We start from the raw sequence: 18,795 nt of genomic DNA, 5'->3' as shown, positions 1-18,795 counted from the left end.
AAACAAAACCACAAAAAGAGAGTGTAGTTCAAACTAGTAGAATGAATTTTTGTTGGCTCATGCATAGGTAAAGAAAGAAATAATTAAAATGTGGAACCAAAAAAAGCATTAAATAATATAATAAATTTAATACAAATTATATTAGTTACTGTGGACCACAGTGATGCTACAGCAGGTAGGGTACTTGCCTTGTGCACAAATGACCCAAGTTCAATCTCAGTGACCCATATGGTCCCCAAGGCATAGCCAGGAATAACCCCTGAGCATTGCTGGGTATGGCTCAACCCCTTAAATAATAATAATAATAATAGTTATTATTATTACTTGATTATAATGAATTAAGTACCTCAGCTGAAAAATAAGTATCATCTGAATATTTTTTTAATTTTTTTAAATTTTTAAATAATTTTCCATTAGAGAAAAATATACAATAAAAACAAAACAGTTTAAAAACATCTCTCCTGATCACAAATAAATGAAGAGTTGGCCTCTCTGATAGCAGAACTGAAGTTACTGAGGGGACGAGTGGACAGAGTGACTGAGGACTAAGCTGGAGGAGTTGGGCACTTTGCTGGCAGTTGAGGTGCAGTAATTTGTACACCAAAAGCATAGCAGTAACACTACTGACAAGCATGGGATTGAGTGACAATAAAAAAGTGATTAAAGGGGCTGGACAAATAGCACAGCGGGTAGGATGTTTGCCTTGCACACGGCTGGCCCGGGTTCGATTCCCAGCATTCCAAACCAGCATCCCATATGGTCCCCTGAGCACCGCCAGGAGTAATTCCTGAGTGCAGAGCCAGGAATAACCCCTGTGCATCACCAGGTATGACCCAAAAAGCAAAAAGAAATTTTTTAATTAGAAAATAATATTAATAATTTTTAAAAGTGATTAAAATGTTTAATAGTACTATAAACCATATAATCTCAATTTAAAATAAATTTTTAAATGACCAAGAAAATAGTTCTTACCACTCACAATGGGACCAACCCATTGCGTAGGGCAAATAATTCCACTAGAACAACTCTATTCTTTCATTCTTGAAAATCATTTCATTAATTGAAATTTAAGCAGGAAGGCAAATAGTTACTTACATGTGTGACTGGAGACCATATTAAATGAGAAACGGGTCCAGGAGTAGTAATATAACCAATTGGTTTGTAATCTTTTTCCACATCAAAGAAGAATACTGTTTGATCCCTACTCTGAGAAAAACAGAAATGTCCACCAAATATATGTTATTATAAAATTAATTCCATAAAGTACAGAGATGAATTTAAGAGCTATAATAGAGACCAGAAATATAGTACATGGCTAAGATGCTTCCCTTGTATACAGCTGACCCTGGCTCGATTCCCAGCACTATATATGATCCCCCAAGCACTGCCAGGAGTGATCCTGAGCACAAAGCCAGGAGTAAGCCCTCAGCACTGCTGAGTGTGGCCCCAAAAGAAAACAACATAAAGCAAGAGCTCTGGTAAATCCTCAAGAGCTATAGTAAATCCACTGAAAACTTGTATTTATGGTGACCATATACCCAAAATTATCCTGAGAAAGTTATTTTATTGTTGAAACATTGGTTTCTCAGACTGTAAATATTTATGTTATCACTGTATCACTGTCATCCCATTGCTCATAGATTTGCTTGAGTGGGCACCAGTAACATGTCCATTGTGAGACTTGTTACTGTTTTTGGCATATTGAATACGCCCCAGGTAGCCTGCCATGAGTTGCCTTGCCGGTGAGATACTCTCGGTAGTTTGCCAGGCTCTCTTATAGAAATATTTATGTTTTAGAGTATAATGTTACCATACATGATTGCCATCAAAGTGTCAACATGCCTCCATCACAGTACATAGACACATTGAGCCCTTCATCAAACCACTATAACCTCAGATTTTATTATCAGAGTGTAAGTATTGTTTTTGTTGGACACTGTTGCATGAGTGCAGTCCCCCAGTAGGTATCTTTCTCCTTCTAACTTATTTTGCTTACCAAGCTTATCAAGCTACCCTCATGAGTCATCTCATTGTACGTGGAATGCAGATGTGTCTGTGTGTACATGTGTGTGTTAGAGAGAGAGAGAGAAAGAGAGAGCATATATACTTATCAGTTATTGAATGTGGATCATTTCCACATCTTAGCTACTATAAATAGCACCACAATAATATAAGTATGCATATATCTTTCTGAATTAATTTTTCGCATGTGTTCTCGGATAAATGTCTTTGTTTCTTTGGTCCACTCCTACCTCCTCCACTGTACTCCGATGCCTGTCTGTTGTATCATGGTCGAATTCCGCTTGTCTCTTCTTTTCAATGAACAATTCTCCTGTTTCTTCCCTGTGCTCCAGAACTGCTTTGATAAGAATATTGTTCCCCTTAATGCTGTCCCATAAATATCTTATGTTTTCTTCACTTTTTAAACATTTTTTTGAATAAATGTTTTCTCTGCCTATCTTTGTGCTCACTGATTCAATCTTCAACTTCTGTCTTTCTGCTGTTGAGATCCTCTACTTTTTGTTGTTGCTCAGTACTCTTACTTCACTTCACTGACTTCAGTGAAACCAATAGTTTCATATTGGTTCTCTCTCAAATAAATTTCCTCAATTGAATGGGTATTCTTAGGATAATTGCTTTGAAGACCTTGTCAGGGATTTTAGAAAATTCTGATGAGCTTATAATTCTTCCCGAGTAGCCTTCGTCCACCAGTACAGATGAAATATCCTGTCCTCTTTCTGGTGTTTTGCAGGGGATTCCATAGCTCTCCTGACTGCAGCCTGTTGTTTTGTGGAGGGGTTTCTTGCCTGCCAATGGCATCCCTCTCTTCCTCTCCTCTCTACCCAGTGAATCTCCTTCCACTCCTTGATGCTGGGAGATTTGAGCACATTTGCTCTAGTCCAAGTTGCTGCAAGAATCCCTTCACTGAGATTATTTTTTGTCACTGCATTTAGAGTTGCTGCCTGCCTATGATTTACATGGCTTGGCACCTCCAGTATTAGACTTTTTGTATCATCCATCTTGAGAAAAATTTTCTTTCAAACATTTGCTTTGTTTCCCCCTTGAAAACATTTAACAAACTATGTGTTCCAATACATGATCATAAAAATGTTGTCATAGATGTGTACATAAGATTAATTCACAAAGAAGTCCTACAAGCCTATGCTCATATTCAGTGAATTATTAGCATGGTTAGTCTCTTCATTTGTGAAAATTGTATGAGACCACACATATGCTATTAAGTACTAATTATATATAACTTCTTACTTAATTCCCAATTGAAGTTTCTACTTTATTTAAGGCATTTGATTCCCTTTGTGAAAATATTTTTAAATAGAAAAAGCAAATTATAATATTTCTCAAAAATGAGTATTAGCATATTAGGCATCAAGTAAGACTTACCCGGTGAGGTTTAGCTATGAAACAAAAGGAAATCTACTTACCCCTGTAGCTAAAATATCTCCCTCACGTTCAAAAGCTAAAGCAGTGACACGATCAGTGTGGGGTTTCACAGCACGTTTCAAACGAATTTCTGCATCTGCAATTTTCTTCCGTCCTGAAAAAAGTTGGAGATTTTTTGGATCATAGATTTCAAGAATTCGAACAACCCCATCTTCAAATCCTATGATAATATGTGCTCCAGTGAAGCTCACCTGGAACAAAAATTAAATGCAAGGAGTCAAAAATTAGTTGATTAAATAATAAACATGTACTACCAAACAGAAATTTGGTTTAAATTTGGTCTAATTTAAACTTAACTAATTTGACATTGACTAACCATTGGTAATTCCTTATACTGTTTTCCAATAATTTTCATGAGCTCTAGGACAGTTTCTTACCACTATAGACATAAACAATGATAATCTAAACATTCAATGAGCAAATATGGCAGACTGCTTGCACACCAGATACCAGATACCTACACCAAGAGCCCAAGGATGACCATAAGCGGTCTTGGTCCCTGGTATCATAGAATTTATTGTCTAATGATGCAGACAGACAATCATCACACACGTGAGCATGGATTCTGGACTAAAATAAATGCTGTGGAAAAGACACTGCCTAAAAACAAATAATCAAGAAAGCTGACCTGGGATGAGGCCTTCTTAAAGAAAGAAAGAAAGTACTTGGGAGCTGAGATCAGAAGGAAAGTGGGTGGGGCACTGCTGAGAGACACTACAGCATGTGCCAAGATGGTGCTAGAGGAAACACTGGAAAAAGTGACACTTGACTGGAGAAGGATGAGGGAGTAATTTGTCCACTAGAGGGCGGTAGGGAGATAAGCAGGTCCCAGATCCCAACAAGGCTTAAAGGTTACATTAAGGCTTGGCTTTATCCCAAGAGGAGTGGGGAGGCCTCAGAAGTCTTTTTGTAAAAAACATTACCAGATTTGCTATATTAGAAAAGTTCTTCTTGCTTCATAATGGAAAATAGACGTACTGGGAAATATATGTGAGATACCATTGATAGGATGCAGGGAGATCTTACATGAAAATTTAAGAGATGGTGAAAGAGTATTGGGGTCACTGGGTCTGAGCTGGGGCTGGAGCGATAGCACAGCAGGTAGGTCGTTTGCCTTGCATGTGGCCGACCTGAGTTTGATTCTTCCATCCCTCTCGGAGAGCCCAGCAAGCTACTGAGAGTATCTCTCCCACATGGCAGAGTCTGGCAAGCTACCTGTGGCGTATTAGATATGCCAAAAACAGTTAACAACAAGTCTCACTTGGAGACATTACTGGTGCCCACGCGAGCAAATCGATGACAGTGATACAGTGATACAGTGAACAATAATGGGCCTCATTCCCCTGACCCTGAACATGACAGGGATGAATGGAGATGTTACTGGTGCCCACTCAAGCAAATCAATTAGCAATGGGACGACAGTGATACAGTGAACTATTATAAATCTATAAATAATACAAAAACAGAGTTGTCAAAAAATAACTGAAACCAGGCCAGAGTGATAGTATAGTGGGTAGGGCAATTGCTTTGTGCAGTTGACCCGGGTTCTATCCCCAGCACCATCTGTGTTCCCCTGAGTCCAGCAGAAGTGAGCCCTGAATGCAGAGTCAGGAGTAAGCCCTAAAGCCCTACTGAGTGAAGCCCCAAAACAAAACCAAATAAACCCACAATATTTAGGGTCATATGATTTGATATCTACATTCTGATATTACTCTCTCAGATACTACATTCTGAGTGAATACAGGAAATTAAAACATATTTCTAAGACACAATAAAAAATATCCATTTTTCTAAGAAGTAGCCAAGATACACTATATTTATCAAATTCTAGAAGTTCATTATAATAATAAACTTACAATTTCAGGTACCCAAGCAAGGGCAGTACCTCCTTGTTTGAATTTCATTTGAGTCAAAACAGTTTTACCAGCAAAATCATAGATTCGAAGAGAGCCTAAAGAAAGAATTGTAAAGAAAGAAAAAACTATGTATGTGTAAATATATTTCTATGCACTTAAATAAACTTTCCTCACTTTACATGTTGAGCATTCTAGCAACAAATTTACAGATAACTAGTCCAACTGAGAATCCAGTAGCATTTGTTTAATCAAAAGTGCTCCTATGCTGAGCCAGGTAATTTATAACCACAAATAATAACAAACACGACTTTCAACTGACTTGATAGGTACTTGTCTATTATTTCTACAGGTGTCACCTTATACAGTATATATATATATATATATATATATACACATACATACATATATATTAGCCATAAGTTAGGGCAGAAGGAGAGAGGAAGGATAAATGTGAATAATGCCGAATAAATAATATTTTTCCAAGCAACCCACGAATCACAATATTAGTACAACAAGTGTGACTGCTTAGGTGGGGGGCTCTCACCTCTGTAATATCTCACCTTATTCACCTTATTAGAAAAAATGTGAATTATTTCTTCTAGAAAAATTCCCAAATGCTGTCAATCAAATATATTTTTAAATAATTTTTAAAAAATTTTTTAAATAATTGTACTGAAAACAACCAACAATCCTGGGTGTATTTTCAAGAGTTCCTACTTACAGTCCAAGGCAGTGGTGGCCATGAGGTAAGTGAGAGGAGAGACAGCCAGGGCCTCGATGGGCCCAGAGTGGAAGGAGAAGAGGCATTCTGGATCTTGAGTCTGCCAGCAAAATGACAGAGAGCCTGTTAGATCTCCAGGGCAGACCACGGCACATAGAACTAAGGTCAAATCCAAGCAAATAGAAGTAGAGCCCTGTGACATCTGTGTGATGTGCCTGAAGTGTTTCAAACACAATAGGCCAGTAATATTGGAAAGGTGATGATTTTGGAGTTAAGAGGAACAGAGAACTTTCTTGACACTTAAAAATGTGTGATTTGCACAAGTCACCTCAAATACCACTATCTATTCTTTATCAGTAAAATGGGGTGATGTTACTGCCTGCCTGCTAAACAGGGTCTCTGTGAGGATCACTACAGATAATATGAATGAAAATGCCGTATACTTCTGAAAACTGTAGAGCAGGTTTTTTGTTTGTTTGTTTGCTTGTTTTTGCTTTTTAGGTCCCACCTGGCATTGCACAGGGGTACTCCTGGCTCTATACTCAGGAATTACTCCTGGAGGTGCATGGGAGACCATATGGGATGCTGGGAATAGAACCGGGTAGGCCACGTGCAAGGCAAATGCCCTACCCACTGTGCTATCGCTCCAGCCTGTACAGCAGTTTTATATAATGGTGTATAATGGTGCTGACATTGGCATTCTTCTGGTAAATGTTCTATACAATGCATTTTTTAAATGTAAAATCCTAACTAGAATAAATTATAAGAGTAAGACATGTTGAACAAATTTTTGATGAGGACAATGATCAATTAAAGAAAGGTGTGTGTGGATATGTGCATGTGTGTGCGTGTGTGCGTGTGTGTCTGTGTGTCTGTGTGGCAGAGGAGTGGATTGGTAATCAAGCCTGACACTGCTCCTAGTTTCCTCTTCGTTCTGACCCAGTGAGCACTCCTACCAGGCTGTGGGATCATATGGGGTTCTGGGAATTGAACCAGGGTCAGTTGCATGCAAGAAAAGCACCTTATCCACTATACTATCCTTCTGTCCCCTAAATAAAATATCTTTTAAAAAAGAGCAATGAAGGTTTTTATATAAAATCACAGGTGGGCTGGAGAGAGTACAGCAGGTAAGGTGCTTGCCTTACATCATTCCAGGCTCATGAGTTCGAGCCTGGAATCCCATATGGTCCCCTGGAGCAACACCAGGAGTAACTCCTGAATGCAGAGTCAGGAGAAAGCCCTGAATTATCTCTAGGTGTGACCCAAAAAACTGAAAAAAAATAATAAATTAGGGGAAAATTAAAAAACAAAAGAAAATTGGCAACTTACAATATTTGAAAAACTGAGGTCAAGCTTCCATATGGCTCCATTGGCATCCTAGAAATTAAATATCTAATAGTAATTTACTTTTAACTCTTTGAATTTTTATTAAATTGAAATAACTTTATTCCTAGGTATAAAGTATATCATCAAAATTTTACACATATTTTAAATGCAATTAAAATTTAACAAAAGCAATTTCTATATATCTTTAGAATACAATCACATACTAATCTTGCAATACAGTTTAATATAATAAAATGCTTCTAAGTTTTATGCATATAAAATACAAGTCAACGAAATACCAGAATTCCAGAAAACTACATTAAAATATCAATACTACTTTTAATATTGTAATAAACTTATCACTGTCACTGTATCACTGTCATCCCATTGCTCATTGATTTGCTTGAGCAGGCACCAGTAACATCTCCGTTGTGAGACTTGTTGTTACTGTTTTTGGCATATCGAATACTCCACGGACTTGCCAGGCTCTGCCGTATGGGTGAGATACTCTCGGTAGATTGCCAGGCTCTCCGAGAGGGACGGAGGAACCAAACCTGGGTCGGCTGCATGCAAGGCAAACGCCCTACTGCTGTCCTATGTCTCCAGCTGTTACTGGTGTGCACTTGAGCAAATAAACCTATACTTATCATAATTTATTATTTTATCTTTATGTACAAGTACCCTTAAGGAGTCAAGAAGAATATAACTTACCTGAGCCAACCAAACGTTATTTCCAACTTGATCAATTTTTATCATGGAGAAGAGTTTGACATTCTTGTCTACTTGAAGCTCATTAATGGACTCAATCTCTAGTAATCCAGTATCATCGATCATATCAGCAGTATCTATTGTCTCAAAATCCCATATCTTATTAAAAAAACATTTTAATCAATTGGCATTTTGTGAATATATATTTTATATACCAAAAAGTCTTCATTTTCCCAAAAGGCATTTCTTATTTCATGAGTAGTAAGAATGACTTGTTAAAATAAGAACTAGCCAAAAGCCTCATCTCTAAGATTTTGCTCCAATCTGGGAGATAATAAACTGCTATATTTTACTTCATATTTAAAGATATTAGTGAGAAAATATATCACCAATTAAGAAATCTAATTTTCCCAAAGTATAATTTCAAAGTTTCTGTCTTCTCTGCATATATAGTGTTATAAAAACATAAATGAATTTAGCAATATATAATGAATTCTGTTTGCTACTCATACACACCTGGAAAGCAATGTATCTCTCTACAAATAACATTACTAAATAAGCACTATTCTAAGCGAGAAAATTATTTTAGATGATGAATTTCACTGATGCTTTTATTGGAAAAATTTCTTTTATCAATTTATGTTATTTAGATTGTCATATCTGTTAATCTTATTGTTATATCTGTTGTATATTATTTAGATTGTTATATCTGTTATTTAGACTATGCTATTTAGATAAGACTTGTTCTTAATAAAGCAACAAGAGAAACTCATCAGGACTTCCTCTGTAAAGCCAACCCCAAATGGTTCCCTTGAGACAACCTACCACATTAACTTAGACTAACTAGTTCACACTTTGGGGAAGGAATTTCAGGCAAGAATAGTGGTGTCCAGGGCCTGGAGCAATAGCAGAGCAGGTAGGCCTTGCACACGTCAAACCCGGGTTCTATTCCCAGCATCCCATATGGTCCCTTGAGCACTGCCAGGAGTAATTTCTGAGTGCAAAGCCAGGAGTAACCCCTGAGCATCGCTGGATGTGATCCAAAAAGAAAAAAAAGAAAAAAAAAAGAATAGTGGTGTCCCATAGAATGGGAGAAGGGCACAGATCCTACAGTCAAAGTAACTCCTGGGAATTTGGGTAGGTTATTTCTAAAGAAAAGGTAGATTTAAAATAGGAAGGACTAAAGAAAAGAGGGTGGACTTTAATAACCTAGTTTCCCTTTTGAAATAGAGGTGTCTGTGAAGAGATCTCTGAACTCTTTTACTGCTTTACTGCTAGAATTTTCTTCCACTTGGTATTTTGATATTTTCGGGTACTGATCTTAGGGGGATAATAAATAATTTATATGTCAAAATAAAGAACTAAAGGATTATAACAGTGAACAAAATAGAAAATATTACATTTAAGATGGTAATTATAAACATGTTTCTTGTGCACAAGAGCCAATGGTACAAAGACAGAGGAGATGTGATGGTACCACACTAGACATAGGAAGTTCAGCAGGTATTAACAGTGTGAGCTGACTATTAAAAGTAATAGCCTTACTTCCAGTAACAATACATTTAAAGGAAGGAGACTAGGGAGGGGTACAGAGGAAACAGATACCAGGGAGACTATAAGGCAAATTACACAAGACTCCAGATGTACCAGCAACAGCAGACACAGGTGAGAAGAGGTGTGACAACGACTGAGACTAGCACCTGCAGGTGAGAACAGTGAACACTAGGAAGGGGCAACAAGAGGGAAGCACCCCGGGCAACCTTCTCAGCTCATCCCCCAATTCACTTTTAAATGATGTTTCTCTCTGGTGGTATATTAACTTCTAGCCGAAGTTCATTAGCAGCATTATAACTCTGAAATTTTCTGAGAGGACCTTGTATTATTTGGACTCTGCTGCTGAAGTCGTATCTTTAGAAAACAGAAGTCCCCGCCAAGACGGGCAGAGATGTCCCTCAAGAAGCTCTGTCTGAGTGGGTCACTCGCTGCACTGAAACCTCGGTGCCAAGTGTCTATTTTCTACCAAGATTACTTATTAGAAATACTACTGGCTGAGTACCATGGAGAGGGGAGGGGAGCAGGGGTATGAGCATTGCTTGAACATCCAAATTAAACTAATTAATTTTTTTAGTGAGCTGGCCCTGCCTGGGGGTAAACAACTGCTGATCTCGCTCATATAGTGATTTTTTTATAGAAATACAAATAAATTGACAAAACTGATAAAAACCAGTTAGATGATCTATAATTTGTGATTAAGGTGTGGGAACTACTGTCTAAGGATCAAGAAAACTCACCCTAATCCATCCATCAGACCCAATAGTGATAACTTCCCCCTCGTCCAGCATTATCTGGTTAATGGAACCTTGGTGACAGGATTTCCGGCCAGAGCGACAGAGCTCCACTTTGATGAGTCCAAAGTCCCAAACCAGCAGGTTGCCCCACTCTGAACCTGAGAGCACCTGCAGGTGTGTCAAGAGAAAGGAATATACATTAAAATAGATATGCATGTTTATACTTTGAATAGCAGGTCAGAATTTTTTTAAAAAAAATTCTTGGAGTCAGAGAGATAATACAGTAGATAAGGTATTTGTCTCACATGTACTCAACTGGGTTCTAAAACTGGTATCACTCATGGCCCCCCAAAGCCACAGGTAGCTTGCCAGGCTTTGCCGTGCAGGCAGGATACTGTCAGTAGCTTGCCAGGCTCTCCAAGAGGGACCGAACAGAGGAATCAAACCCGGGTTGGCTATGCGCAAGGCAAGCGCCCTGCCCACTGTGCTATCACTCCAGTTCATGAAAAGTTAATATAACAAAAACAGAAATCAAAACTTACTCTCCCAGGAAAAAAAGAAAACATCAATCACATTTGATGTATTTCCTTCTTCTAATGTTATGCATAGTTTACTAAGCTAAAGGTCATTTGATAAGCTGAGTCCATTAATAAAGTCATCTGGTCACAATATATCAGTATCCAATTTTAAGATGCAATAATTGTTTAGGTCCACTTCAATCTAATCATTTTATCCAGCAAGTCCCTGATTCCACGCTACCAAACACTAGTTACTCAGAAGTTTAGGTATTACATAAGTAAGACTTACTGACTACTATTCTCCGTGTAAGCACTGCTCCTATTCCAATACTCTCCCTAAAAACAGATGCCTGTACAAACAAAGTCAAAATTTTATTTTCTCTGGAACTCCCTGGATGCTTTAATACAGACTTTTTCCCTCGGAATCCCTAAGAGGAAACAAAGGAATTTAACCAGAAATGTCTCACTTTCATAGACCTTCTGTGAGAACTAAAGTTTCATAAAATTCCTCTTGGCAAACAGACCTAATGTTTGTCTGTATTCTCCAGGGTTCTATATCCACATTTACTTCTCTCTCACCAGAATCACAAATGAGCTTTCTCAAGATTTTTTTCTACCTTTTAAAACTTATCTACTCTTTGCTGCTCTATTTTATCTATTACTTAATTTCCACCCACTTGTGGTTCATTCTTTCTTTAGGCTTATTTTCTTGTCTCCAATGACTAAATTTACTTTTAAAAAATCATCAAAATGTTAAGATAATACTTTCTGAAATGTGTCTCACATCCAGCTTTCCATTTCTAGCTGTCCTAAGAAAAGTCTATGTTTCATCCTTCTTCTGAGAATAACAATTTTTTTCCTTCCTTGCTCATTTCCTGGACTCAAATTTTCCCTCTCTCTAGGCCATGTATAATTTTGTGTCAAAATTTACAACTTCTTATATTTCTAACTCTGCTTCTCCAATGTCTAATAGCTCTTTTAATGTTCTCTCCAGCAGCCATATTTCTCTAATGTCCCCTCTTTACCAGCATTGTTTTATTTTTAATCTCAATAAATAGCAAATATTTGCTAACTATAAACACTTCCTTTTACATTAATTTTATTTAACAAATGTGGCTCTTTTATAATAGCTAATTTTTACTCTCCTTAATATTAACTAACATTAATAACCCTCAAGTTGCAGTGCTGCAGATGCCAATGCAAGTGTTGTAATCTTTATGAATAATAATTTGATGATTTAAAAACTCATCAAACTATAAGGGAGCCATTGACACTTTCAACTTGCTTTGAACATGATAAAGAAAGTATGAGGAATATACAAGATACACAAATAATCTATACAACTCAATAACTAAAAATAAATAATCCGATTTTTAAAATGGTCTAAGGAACAGAGCAGACATTTTTCAAAGAAGACATGCAAATGGTCAAAATGCATAAAAAGAGTGCTGACCTTCACTAATCATTAGGGAAATGCAAATGAAATCCACAATGACATATTACCTCCCATAGCCAGAATGGATATTAACAAAAGATAAGAACTAAACAAGTGTTTCTAAGGATTATAAAGGAAAGAAAGAATTTGTACATCATTGCTGAAAATTGAAATTGGCACAGTCATTATGGAAAATATACTGGAATGTCCTCAAAAAATTAAAAATGGAGGGGGCTGGAGCAATAGCACAGCGGGTGGGGCATTTGCCTTGCACGCAGTCGACCCGGGTTCAATTCCCAGCATCCCATATGGTCCCTTGAGCACCACCAGGGGTGATTCCTGAGTGCAGAGCCAGGAGTAACCCCTGTGCATCGCTAGGTGTGACCCCCCAAAAAGCAAAAAAAAATTAAAAATGGAATTATTATATGATCCAGCAGAACCATTTCAGATGTTTATCTAGAGAAATGTAAACAGAATATCAAAGGAATGTATGCATTTTAATGTCCATTGAAATAATCAAGAAATGGAAACAAAATTTCCATCAATATATAAATGAATCAGAGTGGTATGTACATACAAAGAAATTCAACCATCGACATCAAGTAAATTCTGGCTTTTGCAGCAAGAATGAACCTACAGGACATTATGCTTAATAAATAAGAAGATACAGAGAAACCAATGCTTTATAATATCACGTCTGTGGAATCTGAAAAACCTGAACTCATAAAACCAGGGGGTGGGACCAGCAGGTTACAGGAGATGGAGGGCAGACGAAGCTGGGAAGTATTGGTCAATTCCAGTTACATGCTGAAAAAGATCTGAGCACTGAATGTGTAAGTAAATGATTATATTTAATAACGCTGTTATAATTGAAGTTGTCTTAAGTGTTCTCTGCATATGAAAATGATAATAAATGCTTTTTGCTAGTTAAAAAATTAAGAAAAAAGTTACTATTCTTTTTTTACTATGTTCATCTGTTTGGTTTTATTCATAGTGATACTCATGATCAAATCTAAAATGTCCCTGTTTCTTTTATTATATGCTTGGTTCTAATTGTCTCCCCACCCCCACCATATGACTAGACCCTTCTTGAGATCATGCATCTTGACTATTTGATGCATTACTATAGTTTTAGAAGTAGAACAAATTTAGCACATAGTATAAAGACTGTCAATAAATATATTTTTTTATTTGGGAAAAAAAAAAAGAAAGTATGAGGGAGGGGGTATGGTGCCGCCAGCAGGTCAACCTGTACCTGTGGGGTGAGTGCATCAGCAGCCTGATGGTGCCTTCAAACTTCCACATACCCCAAAATTGCTGCTGTGCCTTTGGCCAGACCCCAACAACTTGGGGCCAAGTTTACCAGGAAATTAAACGGCCAAAAGTTAGGTATGTGGGAGCCACACCCACAACCCCCACTGGCTCAGCTATATAAGCTCAATTATTGGTCTTATTTCAGAGACCCATAAAGATATCAAAAGACAAAATTAGAGCCTATAATGCGGAGGTAGGCAGGAGCCTGTGACTGAGATCTCCAGGCCAGCTTGGATGGGGACTGGGCCTCTTCCTCCCAGACCCCCAGTTTTCCAGTAGCTTGGCAGTCACACGAACAAACTGCCACCAAATCCATGTAATCTCATCAATGGCCAAGACCCAGAAACTATAAACTAAAGCTCCTGGAAGAGAACGACGCAGAATTTCCTGGACATTATATTCTATCCATAACAAGCAATACAAAACAAATCATCTAGCATTGCCTTTTAGGCAAGTTTGAGTGGTGGTGAGACTGGTGTCAAAATACTGAGTGTAACCAAAGTAGAAAGAGAATATGGGGGAAATTGTCTGCCATACAAAAAGGGGAAGGGCTGAAACAGGGGTGGGGTGGTGAAGGGATGGATGTCTGATGACTGTATGACAGAAGCCCAAACATGAATGCTTTGTAACTGTATTTCACGGTGAATCAAAAAAAAAAAGGGATGGGGGAAATAATAATAAAATAAAATAAAATTAACATTCTGAATAAAATATAATAATAAATTTAAAATATAATATAAACATGAATTAAAATATAATATATAAAATTAAAACATAAAATATAATATATAAAATGAAAATATGAAAAAGAAAAAAGAATGTGGAGTACATGCCCAATTCAATCAGCTTAATCAATGGCTAAATACATAGCAGTATTTCTACATTATTAAAAAAATGTATGAGGGAAATTAATAATTTAAAACACTGCAACTAGTCATGCCCATAGCCACATCTTACTGGTGCCAGACAATCTCGTCATTGGCCACAATCCAGAATAACATGTCCTTCTCTCTCAGAAGGGAGCATAACATGACACATGACATAACCATGCTGCCATAAGACACACGAAAACCATATTCCTTGCTCATAGACTGGAAAGATTAACATCATTAAAATGACTATCCTACTTAAAGTAATTTACAGATGCAATGCTATCCCCAGTATAAATCTCAAAACATTTTTAAGGATAGATCACACATACTTTTGAAATTCATGTGGGTCCATAAAACTCACAGAACAGCTAAAAAGTTCTGAGAAAAAGATAAGGTGGGCAGCATTACATTCCTAGACTTTTAATCTGTACTACAAAACTATGACAATCAAACGTCTACTAACACACTAAACTTCACAAAAACTGTTCTAAACAGTACTAAAGTACTAAACCAAAGACACTCTCAGATCAATGGAATAGAATTGAGGACCCAGATATAAACCCTCAAATATAAGGACAATAAATTTATGACAAATAAGCTAGATATATGAAATGAAACAAAGAAAGTATCTTTAACAAATAAAGCTGGAAAACTAAATAGCAAGATGCAAAAAAAATGAATTTGATTCCTATCACTCCATATACAAAGACCAATTAAAAGTGGATTAAAGACCTTGATATCAAACTTGTCTCTATGACACAATGAGAAAAACATAGGGAAAAATCTCCAAGATCTTGTTTTCAATGATACAACTTCAGTGGCAAAGAAAACAAAAGCAGAAATAAACAAATGGGACTATATAAAATCTAAAAAGTTTCTGCACTGCACAAGTAATGAGGCATAAATGGGAAAATATAATTGCACGCCATACATCAAAGGGCTAATAATGAAAATATGATATAAAACATAAAGTACCCTCAAAGATCAATAACAATAAACATTAAAATGGGGAGAGCAGGGCCAAAGAGATAGTACAGTGGTAAGGCATGTGCCCTGCATGTGGTCAAACCCAGTTCAATCCCTGATAATGCATATGATCCCAAACCACTGATAGCAGTAATCCCCAAGTACAGAGCAAGGAGTGAGCCCTGAGTACTGTCAGGTGTGGCCTCAGCTCCCCCAACTTCCTGCTCCCACTCTCACTCTCCTAGAAATAGGGAGAGGAAATGAACAGACAGTTCCATAGAGAAGACATAAAGATGACCAACAGGCACAGAAAAAATTTTTCATCACTGCTTCTCCCGGAAGGGAGCATAAAATGAGGCCCCCACAACCATGCCACCGGACTCTGCACCAGGCTATTTTCACTCAGGTCACCCCAGAGCGGGGCAGGTGAGAGCCCTCCCTACCCCAAGGGACCCAGCCCTAGCAGCCGACCTCCACAACCCAACCACTGCCATGCTCCAGGCCACTTTCCACATGCTCAGGCCAAGCTTCACGTATGAGTGAACATATTCGTAAACTGCATCATAAGATACTCCCTACTCATTTTTCATAATTACCACAACATACTTGATTGGAGGCAAGATGGCACTGATGCCGCCTGAACCCCTCGCGCTCTCCCGAACCCAGTTTACCATCTCACCTTAGACAATGCACGGATCAGCACGCCAGGAATAGAACTCTACGCGTGATCCCTGCTGGAACTCCACGCGTGATTCCTGATGGACATTGCCGGCTATTTTGCAAGATTCAAACAGAATGGTTTCGGCAGGGCATGGAAAAACCACAGAGGCAACCGCAGCGTTGCTGCCTGCTCCGGCCGGCCGAGTCACAACACTGTTGGACATAGAGCCATGGTGGTAGTGTGCGCAGGTGGCTCATCCACTGTGGGGTGCTGTCAGCCAGCCACCAGATGACCTGGGACTCGGTGCAGGTGTCCAACCTGGCACAGACCCTCCACTATAGGGTCCTGCTCTGCCAGCTGCTCAACAACCTCTGAGAACACTCCGTCAACCTCAAGGAGATCAACCTGAGGCTGCCGATTTCCCAGGTGCTGCCCAGAGACGCAGGCAGGTGCGTGTTTGTCAGTGTGCAGATCATTACAACATGCCAAGTGACCAAAAGCTTACATTCAGTAGACTGGGAACACCTGTAAAGGCAATTAGAGTCCACGCCAAAAGCCTCTGTCCCTCTTGGAGAGCCCAGCAAGCTACCGAGAGTATTCCACCCTCATGACAGAGCCTGACAAGCTACCTGTGGCATACTCGATATGCCAAAAACAGTAATGACAACGGTTCTCATTTCCCTGATCCTGAAAGAGCCTCCAATACACATCAGGCTACACTAGCATGCAACAGGAACAAATGGAGACATTATTGGCGCCCACTCAAGCAACTCAATGAACAATGGGATGACAGTGATACAGTGATTACCAGGGGAAAATTATTTAATACAACAACGCAATATTACCTCACAACAACAAGAATAGTCTATATGAAAAAGACCAGAAACAATAAGTACTAACAGGGATGTGGAGAAAAAGTAACTATTATTCACTGCTTGTTATACTGTTAACATGGTCCAGACACTTTAGAAAATGTTTTGGAGACTTCCTAAAATATTGTGAATAGTACTTCTACATGACCCAGCATTTCCTCTCCTAAGCATCTACACCAACTATCACAAAACAATCTGAAAGGACATATGTACACCTATGTTCATCACAACACAATTTGTAATAGCCAAGATCTGGAAACAACACAAGTGCCCAACAACATATAAATAGAGAAATTATTCTATACATACACAATGGAATAATACTTATCTGTGAAAAAGATAGGATATTCACATACAGAATACACAGAAACAAAGAAAGGAACTATAAAGTCCCCAATTCAAGCAAAACATGAGACAATCTATAGAACTGGCAACTAATGAGACGAGGAGAAGGGCATCTGGAGGGATCGTGAATTAATAATAAAATTTTAAAATTAACAAAATTAAGGGAACTGGAGCAATATTACAGCAAGTAGGACACTTGTCTTCCACACAGTCAGCCAGTTTCAATCTCTGGCACCCCAAATAGTCTCCCAAGTGCTGCAAGGAGTGATTCTGAGCACAGAGCCAGGAGTCAGTCCTGAGTACCACCAGGTGTGGCCAAAATTTTTTTTAATTTAAGTACCTGAAAAAAATACATGCCATTATATTACTATATGAAAAATCTTTGCTTGCTCTCGGTGTATAATATTTAGTAAAAATAGAAAATGGACTATGAAAATTTTATTTAAATGTTAAAATTAAACCCAAAGAGACAAAATTAAATATTCATTATAATTTTAGTATCTTATACTACTAATACTGGCAATGCTCTTTAGAATACAGGACGTGCTTCCATATACATATGTCACTTGAAAACATGACTTCGGCATTGCAGGCTAGTGGTTGTGTACTCACCTTCCCATCAGGGAGCTCCACATAACCTTCTATGTCAGTAGTCGCTGTTTTACCAAAACGACCCAAGGAACCCTGAAGCTTAAGACCAGTGAATGTTTGAGCCATTTGCCAGAACCTATAGACAAAAAAGCCTGAATGTACTTCAAAGACTTTTTACTTATTTCATTTTAACATTTTGCCCAAGCATTTACATGTCATACATATTTCTTCATTTAATTATCTGACCGACATGTATTAAGTATCTAACATTTATTACACAAAGTTCTAGGCAATACAAAGTTAATTGTGAGCAAAAGTGACAAGGAAATTTTTACCTTGCTTTTGTAGATCTTGTATTTTAGAGCGGTGCTGTCAATGCAATATTCACTAGCCACATGTGACTGCTTTAAGGTATACGTAAAATAGCATTATATAAAGAATTTGAGTCAATATTTTAAATAGACAATTATAAAATTGTATTCAAGAATCACCTGTGGCAAGTGCCTACCTAAGTGAACAGAACAGAAACATGCAGACTGCAGAAAGTTTTACTGGCGATTAGGAGACTATTCTGTTGGGGGATTATGAAAGCTTCCCCCAAAGCTATTGTTAGTTGCGTAGCTTGCATATGATTTTCCTAGTCACATTGTGCCTTCCTAAGGGCATTCTAAATCCTAGATTTATAACAAAAAGGGGATAAGTACTTTTCCTTATTCTGTTTTTATTAATATTCTACATTCTAAAATCGCTCATAATTTAAAAATAAATGACCATTTCTGTGGCCACTGGCTCTACATGGTGACTAGCCACACCCAGGCTGCAAGAGAACCCAGCATGCAAGGCCACCACAGTCAACAGGA

The 18,795-nt window shown here is 38.0% G+C and overlaps 1 protein-coding gene across 1 annotated transcript in view; it reads right to left on the bottom strand.

The window, feature by feature from the left end:
* CFAP44 (cilia and flagella associated protein 44) overlaps positions 1-18,795 on the bottom strand; it is a 121,790-nt gene that overhangs the window by 81,492 nt on the left and 21,503 nt on the right. Inside the window, exons 9-16 of the mRNA XM_055124508.1 lie at positions 17,957-18,071; positions 10,365-10,529; positions 8,077-8,232; positions 7,369-7,416; positions 6,040-6,139; positions 5,319-5,413; positions 3,444-3,653; positions 1,096-1,206 (exon numbers count right to left, since the gene is read on the bottom strand). Coding sequence (XP_054980483.1) covers positions 1,096-1,206; positions 3,444-3,653; positions 5,319-5,413; positions 6,040-6,139; positions 7,369-7,416; positions 8,077-8,232; positions 10,365-10,529; positions 17,957-18,071 — 1,000 coding nt within the window. The remainder of the gene's footprint in view (positions 1-1,095; positions 1,207-3,443; positions 3,654-5,318; positions 5,414-6,039; positions 6,140-7,368; positions 7,417-8,076; positions 8,233-10,364; positions 10,530-17,956; positions 18,072-18,795) is intronic.

Source organism: Sorex araneus, chromosome 2 (assembly GCF_027595985.1).
Source record: "Sorex araneus isolate mSorAra2 chromosome 2, mSorAra2.pri, whole genome shotgun sequence".
NCBI classification, from domain to species: domain Eukaryota; kingdom Metazoa; phylum Chordata; class Mammalia; order Eulipotyphla; family Soricidae; genus Sorex; species Sorex araneus.
This window is presented reverse-complemented; position numbering and strand designations above follow the sequence as displayed.